This window comes from Andrographis paniculata, unplaced genomic scaffold (genome assembly GCF_009805555.1).
Source record: "Andrographis paniculata isolate CXL003 unplaced genomic scaffold, ASM980555v1 Contig82END, whole genome shotgun sequence".
NCBI lineage: Eukaryota > Viridiplantae > Streptophyta > Magnoliopsida > Lamiales > Acanthaceae > Andrographis > Andrographis paniculata.
Window position 1 is genome coordinate 1,130,361 of NW_026137620.1, and position 13,294 is coordinate 1,143,654.

General features: G+C 27.8%; 2 protein-coding genes across 4 annotated transcripts; one reads left to right on the forward strand and one right to left on the reverse strand.

Moving 5' to 3' along the window:
• The first annotated feature begins 572 nt into the window (after positions 1–572).
• On the forward strand, positions 573–12,595 carry LOC127241404 (agamous-like MADS-box protein AGL9 homolog). Of its 3 annotated transcripts, none has more exons than XM_051260434.1 (8): positions 573–888; positions 2,289–2,367; positions 10,451–10,518; positions 10,612–10,711; positions 10,794–10,835; positions 10,949–10,990; positions 11,965–12,113; positions 12,292–12,595. In XM_051260434.1, the coding sequence occupies exons 1-8, from the start codon at positions 704–706 to the stop codon at positions 12,371–12,373; spliced, it is 747 nt and encodes a 248-aa protein (XP_051116391.1). In that variant the 5' UTR covers positions 573–703; the 3' UTR covers positions 12,374–12,595. The 3 variants fall into 3 exon arrangements, with proteins under 3 accessions (XP_051116391.1, XP_051116393.1, XP_051116390.1); XM_051260436.1 differs by having other exon boundaries at positions 573–864; XM_051260433.1 differs by having other exon boundaries at positions 574–888; positions 2,286–2,367.
• On the reverse strand, positions 4,990–5,907 carry LOC127241448 (AP2/ERF and B3 domain-containing transcription factor At1g51120-like). The gene has a single exon (XM_051260500.1). The coding sequence runs from the start codon at positions 5,905–5,907 to the stop codon at positions 4,990–4,992; it is 918 nt and encodes a 305-aa protein (XP_051116457.1).
• Positions 12,596–13,294: the final 699 nt, after the last annotated feature.

Sequence of the window (13,294 nt, forward strand, 5' to 3'; positions counted from 1 at the left end):
TTCAGACCTATCCAGTGTGCACTTTTCGGGTAGCGGCTGCGAGTTCCCACGTCATAAAAAAAAAAAAAAAAAAACTTACACTTATTTATATTAATATCATTACATTATATTGAATTAAAACAAAATGGTAACAAAGTTTTTACACATACACTTCAAATGGATGAGAAAAAAAAGTATATATAAATTAAAATAAAAATAATACTCCTTCCGTCATTCAAATCTATACTCATTTTTTTTTTGAGTTGTCATCGAAAAATATTCTCATTTTCTTATTAAGTAAAAAATCATTTTATTATTGTACTGTTTTTACTGTAAAATAAAAAATTAATAATTATTACTCACTTTTATTAAAACTCATGTCCTGTCAAAGGAGCAAAGATTTTTATAAAAAATACTAATAATTTCCCAATGGAATAAAATAACCCAAATCTAGCTTAGCAAATGGACTCGTTGGATCATGCTCATACACAAAGACAACACCATATATACATACACACAAATATACACATATATATACATATTTGTATGTATATCAGTTTGAGAAAGAGAGGAGTACTGAAAAACACAAAAAGGGGAAGAAAGAAAGAAAGAAAGAAAAAGAGGAGAGAGAGAAGAGAGAAGAGAGAAGAGAGAGAGATCTATTCATTTGTAGGTTTAATTGAGTGGGTTTAGAGAGAGAGAGAGAGAGGAGAGAGAGAGAGAGATGGGAAGAGGGAGAGTTGAGCTGAAGAGAATAGAGAACAAGATCAACAGGCAAGTGACTTTTGCGAAACGAAGGAATGGACTTTTGAAGAAAGCATATGAGCTTTCCGTTCTTTGTGACGCCGAGGTTGCTTTGATTATCTTCTCCAATAGAGGAAAGCTGTACGAGTTTTGCAGTAGCTCTAGGTTCTTTCTAATTCTCATATTTTATCAATTTTATTATTATTATTATTATTATTATTATCATCGTCGTCATCGTCTATCCCAATAATCATAATAATATTCATATACACAGCCAGACACCATTCTTCCTATCCTCCATATTTGTCTCTCTTCACTTGCGCAATTAAAACCTTTTACATATACATACATATATATATATATATATGTATGTGTATGTATTTGTGTGTATGTGAACTTTCTTTTCTTTCTTTCTTTGTGTTTGAGGGTTTTTTTGTTGATGGTGTTTTGTTTGTTCGAGATCTGGCTCTGAAAAACCTAATCTTTCTTAAATATGGTGTTGTGAGGGGAAATTAATTATAGGGAAGCAACCAAAAAATTAAATAAATAAAATTGAAAGATAAAAAGCAGGCTTTCTTCTTTGGTGTTTGATTTTGATTTTGCCTTTTCAGTGAATGTGTGGGGGTCTGTGCTTCTGAGTTTTGTTAGATCTGCAAGAGGAAACCATGAAAAGAATTTTATTAGTTGATTTGATTTGATCCTTTATTTTTTTAAGGGTTTTTTTTTTTTTTTTTTTAGATTTTGGGTTGCATTTTGTTGTCTAAAATTTGCTGATCTACAATTTTCATCAGATCTTCTTCTTCTTCTACACTTCCCATTTCTTTACTTTTTTTTTAGAGCGAGAGAGAGAGAGAGAGAGAGTTCTCAGTTTGTTAGGACAACCTGAAATTTTTATTCCAAGAATTGAGGATAAGAAACATCTTTTGTAATAATAAGACCAATTTCTAGGGTTTGATCTTTCATTTTTTTTTTTTTTTTTTTTTTTTTCTGAATCTCTATATTCAGACCATGTTCAAAAGCTCCTCTACTAATTTATAGTTTTTTCTTTTCTAAATTTTGGGTGTGGGTTTGGAGATGAATTTAATTTTTTATTAAAAAAATTGAGTGTAAAATTAGGGTTTTGGTTTTGGGGAAATTGGACAACTTCAAACCCTAACACTTCCTTTCCCTATAAATTAGAAGAATTTCTTTCTTCTTCCATTTCTTTCTTTCTTTCATTCTTAATTTCGATTTTAGCTTTTGTTCATTTGAGTTAGAATCTAATTTTTTTTTTAGCATTTCAACAAAGCTGCAATCTGCAACTGCATTCATGTCAATCATCAGTTGCACTCTTATTACCAACGGGCAATACTTTCCACCATAATTACGCTTCGGGTGCTTCGATGATTCTTAGATTCTGTTCTTCCATCTTTTCTGCAACTTCAAATCAAACAAATTCCTTCTTTAATTAACGTAATTAATTAAATTTTTTCCTTTTTTTATTTTATTTTTTTATTTTTTGAAATTGAAATTGGAGTAGTTCTGATTTGGGTGTAATTTTTTTGTGGTGGTGGTGACTCTAGCAGCATGCTCAAAACCCTGGAAAGGTATCAGAAATGCAACTATGGAGCTCCTGAGACGAACGTATCTGCAAGAGAAGCACTGGTAATTATGAATAAACTTCTTCTTACATCAATCAATTTTGGCTTTTCTTTCTCGTTTTGTCTCTCTTTTGTGCTTATGCATGCAAGGTGTTCGATGTTTTGTCTCAATGTGTGTTTTCTTTGGGTGTTTGAGTTTTGAATTATAGAAAATTTTGAATAATTATTTATTGTAATGTTTTGAATATAGAATTAACTTTTAATATAATAAAAAAATATTTAAATGTAATATTTTTGGAGAAAAAAAATTATGAATAGTAAAAATTTAGTAAAAAATCACGAGCAAACATAACCTTAGAGTCTGCTTGTTAGAATGGGATATAGTTCAAACTTATTGTGCAAATGGAAATTTTCAACAATGTTTGTTGAATTTTTGTATAGGATCATATATATGGAGATTAATTAAAAATAAACTATTTAAGTGGATAATTCTAAATAAAAAATTTATTTAAATAGGATGTAGGCAATATATTTTTTTTCTTCAAATAATTTGCAAGTTGAAGACTTTAAAAGATTGAAATTTATTAGTTGACAGTCATCTCTAAATCAATTCTTATATGTAGTTATTTTATTTCAAGTTACTTCATAAAATTCATTTATTTGAATTTGAATAGTTATACGATATGATATAAATATATGTTGGATGTAATTTTTTGAATGTAAAATTATTTTTAATATAATATAAAAATAAAAATATTTATTTAATTTGATATTTTTAGAAGAAAAAATAAAAGTGTGTTCTTTTTGTAAAAAAATATATATTTTCCCCAAAAAATATTATGTTACACATCTTTATTATTTTTATATTACCTATCTTCAAATTATTTTACAAAATCTTTCAACCAAACACACTTTAAGATTTGAGATAATTTGTTTTGATTAGTAAATTTTGAAATAATTATTTTATATGATATAAATGGATATTAGTGTAATTTTGAATGTAAAATAAATTTTTAATATAATATAAAAAATAAAATATTTGGTTTGATATGAGGTAAACTAATTCCAAAACCTACAAAAGAAAAAAGAAAGCAAAGAAAACACCATGGGTTTGTTTCTTTTGTACAAAATTTCCTACACATTTCTAAAATGTTCAATATAGCATACCCTCGTTATTTTTATAGGGTAAACTGTTTTTTTAGTCCCGCAACTAGATCCCTTATCATTAGAAGCATGTGGCAAACTAGTCTCGTAAGTGAAAAATTTCCATTGTTTTAGTCCTATGGCGCCGGCGAGCCCCGCGGGCTCACCGGATGCCACGTGTCCGTCAGGTCAGCAACACATGGTGAACACGTAGATTTTATTTTTAATTATTTTTAATTTTTTTATTTGTTCCAATTAAATAAAATTAAAAAAAGAAATTAAAACAATTTTAAAAGAATGAAAAAAAATAAAATAAAATCCACATGTCCGCCGGGTGTCGCTGACCTAGCGGGACACCTGGCGGACACGTGGCTTCCAGCGAGCCACGTGGGCGTCTCCGACGCCGGATGACTAAAACAACGAAAATTTTCCACTTATGGGACTAGTTTGCAACAGACTCCACTTACGGGACTATAATGATAAGATAATCCAGTTACGGGACTAAAAAATAGTTACCCATTTTTATATTACTTATGCAATTCTCTGTACTTCACATAATTTTTTGTTTCTTTTTCTCAAATCAAATAATAAAAAAAACACACCCCATTATTTCAAATACTTTCTAAATTTATGTTAGAGTGTTATTAATATACAAGACACATAATACAATCGATTTTAACACATAATATATACAACACCATACATGTTATGCATTAACAACATACCGCTATAATCTACACATCATTTACGGTATGTTTGTTCGTAAGGTTTTAAGTTTGGTTTTGAAAAGTAAAATTTTGAATTGAAATAGTTATTTGATATAAATATACGTTGACTGGTGTTTTGAATACAAAATTAAATTTTAGTATTATGTAATAAATAAAAAATAGATATTTTGAAAGAAAAAAAAATATTTAAATAGTAAAATCATAATCAAAATCCATAAATAATTAGACCATTGTCGATAATATTACTATGTGTTGATCATCACTCTAATCTTACTCTAAATTATACTCTATGATGATGCGGCTTTATTTGGATATAGAGGTTAAGAACAATTAATATTTAAATATAAAAATGAAATAAGGTTATTATTATAAATATATACTAAGTAAAAATGAATAATTTTTTTTTTTATTATTATTATATATATAAAAAGGAAACTAACATTAATTTTGGAATATTTTGCAATATTCAGATCAAAATATATCTCTCCAATACATTTTTCTAGATATAATTAAAATCCCATTAATTTAAACACCAATTAAACAGATTATGACCAAATTAAAATAAAACATTTTAAAATCCATCCTAATTATTTTATTAAAATATTAAATTTAAACCAATTTTCTATATTGAAAAATTCATCAAGAAACAAGATAAACAGAACCAAAAGAGTAGTAAAAACAATACCAATAACCAAAATCCCCAAAAACAAATAACATTCAAAAGAAATAAATCAAAGTAACAAATAACATTCAAAAGAAATAAATCAAAGTAAAAAAAAAAAAACACAAGACTTTGTAAAATGAAACTCTTCATCTTATTCTATATGAACTCCAAAAAGCCTAAATCCAGCTTTGCACCCATTCTTATCTCCACCCTCAACCACCCCTTCTTCCTCGCCGGCGCCGCCGCCGCTCCTCCGATCGCCGCCACCTTTCCTCGCCACATCGATAACTAAAAACTGTTTCCCAAAACAGCGCGAATCCCGGCTGCTATACAAGTAGAATCCGATAGTATCGCAAGCTTTAAGTCCCTTCTTCTTCACAAACTTATTCCAACCTCTCGTAAACACGAAGCTCTGGCTGCTCTTCCAGTAGCAATACCGAAAAGTCCAAAGTCGCATATTCCGGTCATAGAATTCGAGCTGAACTTCATTCAATCTCCTCGACCGATTCTCCAAACTCTGCCTCTCGCCAGAGCATTCGTTAGGTACATTAGGAAAATGTTTAACAGCATAACGTTTAGGGATCACGAGTCTGTTGAGCTTCCCTACATCGCTCGGAGTTAGCTCCTTCTCGAAAAGTAATGTGCAATAGAATTCCCCGTCGGCCCTGATGCTCGGCAAATTGATTTCCGCCCCGCCCTGTTGAGTTCTTAGAAAATCGAAGAATTTTATGGGGTATGATCCGTCGCGGATCATGTTTAGGACTACTTCCGTCGTGAACTGGTTTTGAAAGCTCGGTTCTTGAGAACTTATGTGAGTCCATGGGAAGTTTCGGTGGGGATCGTTATTGCGGAGCTTGATGGCTGCGCTGTCGTAGGCCATTGCCGCGTCGATCTCTGACTTAAATGTCCCGAGCCATATACGTTGATGGTTCGCGTATATTTGCGCGCCCCAATGTCCGTTTTGCTGTGGGATCACGCCCTTGAATCTCCTGACTGTGCTTTTCGATTGCTTCCATGTTTCGGATATGTCCGAGCTCGAGTTTGAATCTGATGATTCTTCTTCTTCCATTGATATCTGAAAGATAGTTTCAAGAAAATGACGATCAAGAACCAAGATTGGATCTTGAAAAATTGCTTCATATTGAGTTTACATAAAGATTTGAAATTCTCGTGCAATACTGTTTTTCCTTATAAAACATCGCATCAAATAACTAAGTTTCTAATGTTTTCAAATTTTTTTAAAATTTCAAAATTTCTGTCTAAACGGACTCTAAATAATCACCTAATCTAACTTAGTAATTATATAACACAAAGACTGAAAACTCCCATAAAATCTAACTTAATAATTATACTCTTAGTGTTCATCTTCAATGGTGGTTAGAACAAGCCATGATTTAGTAGCCATGGTCAATTTGAAAATAAAACTTTAGATGAAAAAAACACAGAGTGATTCAAATAAATATAAACACATTAACATTTCTTACCAAGAAACTTGAGGGATTGCTGAAAAATATAGTAATGGAGGATGAACAGACAATTTTATTTATTTATTTTTGTAAAAGCTAAGGATGAAGAATCTTAAGAACAATGGTGCTTAGCCACAGACATGAACGCAGGTAGCAACTAATCTGGGATTTTATTATGTTGGATGACAATAAATTGGGAAATTCTTCTTTTAAGGAGATATTTATGGAGGAGATTAATCAATCAAATATTTTGGAAAAATTACAAAAATCTTAAAAAAAATAAAAGTTGAGAATGTTTATTAGGGAAAGCTATATGAATCTTAAATCTCTAAGTTGTCTTAAATAAAATAATTATATAAGGAACTATCTCAGTAATTTAGGCCTGATATACAATCAATCTTTAAAATGTTCATTTTTAATTATGTCTGGTGTATAGTTGGTATATTTAATTCTGCATTATCCACTCATACAATTTCATACTTTCATATAACATGAACATATGGAATTTGTAACTAATCATGTTGCATTATTAAAAATTATAAATATATATATATGTGTGTGCCTTTTTTGTAGTATTATTGATTTCATTTTACAAAATTGATGTTTATTTTTTAGATCATTTAATTTCATATGAAAAGCATTGGATGCGTTTCATGTGTTTTTGGTGGTGTTTGTTTGCTTAGTATTTATAGTTTTAAGGTTTTTTGGTTTTAAAATATGTATGGAGAATCGTGAAAGTATATTTATTTAATTGTAGTTTGAAATTAATTTGAAATGAAATTGTGAATTTTTGTTTAAATAATATTTTGTGAGAATAAATAGTATTTTATTATTGAGCACTGTGTCAAATGAATATTATTAATTTTGATTTGAAATGTTAAAAAACAAACCCATAAGGAGTGTGTTTGTTTTGTGTTTTGGTTTTGAGGAATGTTTTTTCTTTTTTTTTTTTTTTTTTTATTATGTGAAATACATAGACTTGGATAGATATTATAAAAATGACTATGGTGTGTTTGTTTTGTGAGATTGTTGGAAAGAAATATTTTTTTGTTTATGTGAAATATAGAAAATTGTGTAAGAAATATAAAAATAATGAATGAAAACCTGTAAAAAAAACAATAAGTGAAAGTCCAGAGCCTGAGTGTGTGTAATATATTTGAAAAAAGTATGTTGAAATCTTTTTTATGTAAAAGAACACACTAGAGGATTTCTGTGTTTTGTGGTGTGTTTGTTCGAGGGATTGAATTTTAAATCTACTATTCATCTTAATTTTTTTTTTCAAAAAATATCAAATCAAACACATATTTTTTATTTTTTATATTATGTTAAATATCAATTTTACACTCAAAACATCACACAAGACCTATTTATATCACATCATAAAACTATTCAAATTCAAAATTTTTACTATTCAAATCTCAATTCAAAATCCAAACAAACAAACACACTATTTACGTTGACTTTTATTATTATATGTATTATTATTATATTTTTTTAATAATATTTTTAGAAACTGTGTACATTGAAACCACTGTGTGAAGTGAGGGTGTGTTTGAGTTTGTATTTGTATTTATATAGTGGTTAAATAAAATATTTTATAAGATTAAAAATGGTGCAAAAAAAAAAGAGTGGAAATACAAGAAAAACATCTACTGCCTCAGTCCCATGTAATATGAGTATGTTAATTTAGATAAAGTATAATTAGTAAGTAATTAAGGAATGTATTAGTAAAAATAATTATTATTTAGTAAAAATAATTATAAATTCAGATTAAGATAACTAAACAGTTTAATTAAGATTAAAAAAAAATTTTAAATTTTAAAATATGATTAAAGTGTATAATTAATTTTCCAAAAAAGGAAATAACAAATTATGTGGGACGGACGAAAATAAAAAATAGGGACAAATTATGTGGGACGGAGAGAGTATTTAATCTATAATTATTTTTACTATACAATAATTATTTTTACTAATATACTTTTTAATTACTTACTAATCATATTTTACCTAAATTTCCGTGTCTACGGTAACATATCCAAATTACCTAGGACGACGGATGGAGTAATTAATATACAACATTAATTTGATTATTTTAATATATTAGGTATATGAGTCATAGTAGACACAGATTACTCTGAATTCAATAGATAAAACAACATATATTGGATTATGAGGACTGCCTAGGGTTCTATTATGTAAGTGTGTTTGTCTGAGGGGTTTGGATTTTAAGTTGAGATTTGAATAATAAAAATTTTGAATTTGAATAATTGTATGATGTGATATAAATAGGTGTTGATGTGATGTTTTGAATGTAAAATTGATTTTTAATATAATATAAGAAATAAAAAATAAGTATTTAATTTGATATTTTTTGTGGAAAAAAATGGGATGAATAGTAGAAATCTAATCCAATCCCCCAAACAAACACACGAAAACCAATAGCTCTTGCAAGCTAGTTTTGACCCTCTATTCAATTTTTTTTTTTTTTTTTCGATATATATATATATATATATAGTAAGACAATAGATTAAATCTTTAATATTCTCAATTTATTGATTTTCAATGTCTCATTTGAATTTGTCCTTCAATATAATTTTGATGCTTTTAAATTTTAATGCGAGGGATATTTAAGTAAAAAAAAAAGTATTGAAAATCCACAAATTGAGATTACTAAAATTGATTTAATATATATATATTTTAAAAAAGGAGATATAGATTTAACTTGAATATAAGTTCCAAAAATAAATTGCAAGAGCTAAGTTTCCTTAATTAAATTTGAAAGTTTTTACATGCATGGAAACATTATTATATCTTAGTTAAATTTGGAAGTTTTTACATTGGATGGAAACATCATTATATCTCTAAATTTTAATGATTTTCTTACAAAAATACTTGCACATAATATTACCGTTTACCAAGTTAGTTAACAGAGTACATACATACAATATTATTGTTTATTTAATATTTTTTTGTTCGGGTTTTTTTTTTCCTTCTTCTTTTTATTCTATATCTCAAAGTCGATTCTTATAAAATATGAAATACACATCTTTTTTAAATATACATAGGATTTGATATTTTTCAAATATAAATAAAAAATATTTCTATATATTTATTTAATATTTCAACACTTTTGATGTTTTTTTTTTTTTTTTTAAGATATTTATACTTATTGATGCTAAGCAAAGTCTGCCTTTATTTATGTGTAATGACAATCTGCACGCCTTATGAATTCAATCAAGATAAGTACTTGAGATGCCTAATTAAGGATGTATTTGGACAGAGGTTGAGAGATATAAATAAATATTTAATGTGATATTTTGAATAAAAAAAATTATTTTTAATGTAAATATTTTCTCCGTTTTGTATGTATCTATCCGCTTACTTTTCGTATATAGATTTTAAAATTTTTGTATTTTATACGAAAGTAGTATTTTCTCTGTCCCAAACAAGGTGCTACATTTAAGTTGGGTACGAGATTTTAGGTGAGAAGTATTAAGTACGATAATTGAATAATTAGGTGATGTGATTGAGAGAGAAGTGTATATTTTATTTTTTTATTAAAGTGATGTGATGGGATAAAGTGCGGGGATATAGATTAAATATAATTAATTATTTTCTAATTTAAAAATATTGCAGGGTGTTTGGGATATATCAGAAAGAAAATGTTGCACGGTGTTTGGTGGGGTGGGACGGAGGGAGTACAATTGAAAGATAAAAAGTCAAATTTACTAATAATAATAATAAAAAAAGACAGATTAGTTAAATGAGAATGATGATATTTTTGTAATAATATATAAGTTGCATGATATATATTTTTTTAATACTTTCTAAAGTTGCGTGAGAAGTACAATTCTTAAAAAAATTAAACAAATAGATTGATTTTGGACATATCAAAATGACAATAGAAGAAAAAAAATTATAAGTGTTCGATTTGATATATTTTAAGAAGACCAAAAAAATATGGTTGGATCGAAAACATCTTGGGATGTTTAATTTTATATATTTTTTATAACAAAAACAATAAATAAACTCAAAACAAGAACTGGATATCTTTTATGACAACTAAATAAATCCAAAAGCACTTCATATATGTCTTAATTTATGGTTGGCTTTTTTTTTATGTTGTTATGGTGTTTAATTTTATAGGAACTGAGCAGTCAGCAGGAATACTTGAAGCTGAAGGCGCGCTACGAAGCGCTGCAACGGTCACAAAGGTTTTTAAGACAAACATATCCTCGGAAATGAATCCAAGCAATGCATATGATCAATAACATTCGATCATACATAGGTTGTTTGTTCTTTGACAGGAATCTTCTTGGCGAGGATCTCGGCCCTTTGAACAGCAAGGATCTTGAATCGCTTGAGAGACAACTCGATATGTCCCTCAAGCAGATTAGATCAACACGGGTATTATGTTCTATCCATTACATCAATTGAAATAGAAATTTTATTTTGTAGTAAGTTAAAGAGCTGAGTTTATAATATGCAGACCCAAGCAATGCTGGACACTCTCACCGATCTTCAAAGAAAGGTATATATGTATATAGTTATGTATCTATATATTTTTTTCCTCGACTCTCTTACCACCTTAAATTTCTTCGCAAGTTTCTACATTTACTTATTCCGGTATTTTTACACGGTTAGGAGCACGCCCTTAATGAAGCTAACAAGAGCTTGAAGCAACGGGTATGGAAATACATTCATTCTTTAATATTCCCGTTTGCATAGAAGTTTTTGAAATTTTGAAAATTTTGAAAATAGTAAGAAATAAAGTATGTGATGTAATTTTTTGAAGAAAAAAAGAGTTTTTTTTTTTATGTGATATTTGTTAAGTTAGTATTGATAAACAGTTTTAAATTTTCAACAGTGTCTATATAGGTGTTCTTTTTATTGGTGGTTTTTTTTTTTTTTTTAATGTTTGTGTGTTTTGAGTTTTGATATTTTTTAAATAAAATAATTGATAGGTGTGATATTTTGTAAATCACTAAAAAAAATTATATATTTTTGTAGTGTAAATTAGAGACATATACGTTAGCTACAAATTTTAGAGACGAATAAATTTCATTTTATTTTGTGTTTCTAATATTATTAGTAATGAAAAAATTGGATTTAGAGAGAAAAAAAAAAAATTATCACAAAAATATTATTTTCCTAATGGATGTAGTATTTTCAATTTTTTTTTTTTAAAAAAAGTGATTGTATAGGGAAAAAAATAAATCAAAGAGGGGTGTTCTTGTTTTTGAATTTGAATTTTTTTTTAAAAATGAAATATACATATATATATATAGTGTATACGAAAAAATACTTTTTTTTATTACATGTATAGTGAAAAATATATATTGGAATAGGCATGTAATTGTAATTGGCTATGTGTTTTTGTTTGGGGGTTTGGATTTTGAGTTGGGATTTGAATAGTAAAAACTTTGAATTTGAATAGTTTTATGATGTGATATAAATAAGTGTTGATGTGATGTTTTGAATATAAAATTGATTTTTAGTATAATATAAAAAATAAAAAATAAGTGTTTGATTTGATGTTTTTGGGAAAAAAAAATTGGATGAATAGTATAAATCCAATCCAATCCCCCAAACAAACACACCATTAGAAATGAATTATGAGAAAGTGATTATCTGTTATATATATATATATATGGATGCAGCTGATGGAAGGAAGCCAAATAAGTCTGCAGTGGAACCCAAATGGGCAAGATCATGTTCATGTTGGCTATGGAAGACAACCCACAGCCCAACCCCACCCTGCAGATGGATTCTTCCACCCACTCGAATGTGAACCCACTTTGCAAATTGGGTAAAAAATCATTTATTTATTTTATTGTATTTTATTTTTTTATTCAACAAATTAATTAAACAAGAGTAAGACTACATTATTATTATTATTATTATTATTATTATTATTATTATTATTATTATTATTATTATTATTATTACATTGTAAGAATGATTTTGTGGGTGAATTGAATTTTCAGGTACCATGGAGGTGATCCTATGGCAGTTGGGGGTGGTGCAGGGCCAAGTGTGAATAACTACATATCAGGGTGGCTGCCATGATAATAATGGTAAATAATTTTATTACAGTGGTCGGTAATAAGTAACGTTGTCGCGAACTTCTTAAACTGTTAAAAGTGTTTGATTTGATGATGTTGGTTCTTGTCTTGTTGGTCGTTATATAAACAACTTTCGACTCTCTATGTCATGGAATTTCAATATCGAAACTCTTTCTTTTTATTTTGTGTGTATGTATTTATGTTTGTGTAATGCCATAACATGCTTGTTTTAACTTGATGCTCGGGACTCTTACACGTGGGCACATATTATGCTTGTTTGTCATAATTAAGTACACGATAATAATATACACAATATATGATTGGAATTATAATATGTATCGTGTGTTTTATTACTATATGTTCTATTACATACATTGTATTTTACGTTAACATGGGATGTTCCGAAATTAATCGTGGTAGTTGTTGCATGGATTATTACTATGTGATGTTAGAATTTGTGTTATATTAATATAAAATGCAATTTCGTGCTCAAAGAAATTATAAAAATTATTGTAATATTGTGCTGATTAATCCAAATCAATATTTTAACCTCGTCATGCATATATATAAAGCGGTGGTATTACTAATTATGATGAATTTTTATTTTTTATTTTTATGACAAAATTATGATGATCTTTGGTACTATGTGGTATGGAGTTGATCTTTTGTGTGTTTGTTTTTCGTCCATTTAGAATTAATTTGACTTATAACAACATAATAATAGTTCATAATTGTTAAATAGACAATGAAGCTAGGAAGAGCTTCAAGATGTGCTCGTCTTGTTAGATTGTTGGAAATAATTTTTTTTACGTGATGTATAGAGAATTGTATAGTGAATATAAAAATAAAGAATGAGTATAGTATATTCAATTAAAAAAAAAAAACGTGTAAGAGAAAATTTAGAAAGAACAAAGTTGTAATAACC

Bases quoted from the DNA above. Each gene is read 5' to 3' on its own strand.
- LOC127241404 (XM_051260433.1), top strand. From the start codon at position 704: ATGGGAAGAGGGAGAGTTGAGCTGAAGAGAATAGAGAACAAGATCAAC. The intron at 10,991-11,964 runs GTATGGAAATAC...ATATGGATGCAG, and splicing joins ACAAGAGCTTGAAGCAACGG to CTGATGGAAGGAAGCCAAAT. The intron at 12,114-12,291 runs GTAAAAAATCAT...TTGAATTTTCAG, and splicing joins GAACCCACTTTGCAAATTGG to GTACCATGGAGGTGATCCTA.
- LOC127241448 (XM_051260500.1), bottom strand. From the start codon at position 5,907: ATGGAAGAAGAAGAATCATCAGATTCAAACTCGAGCTCGGACATATCC.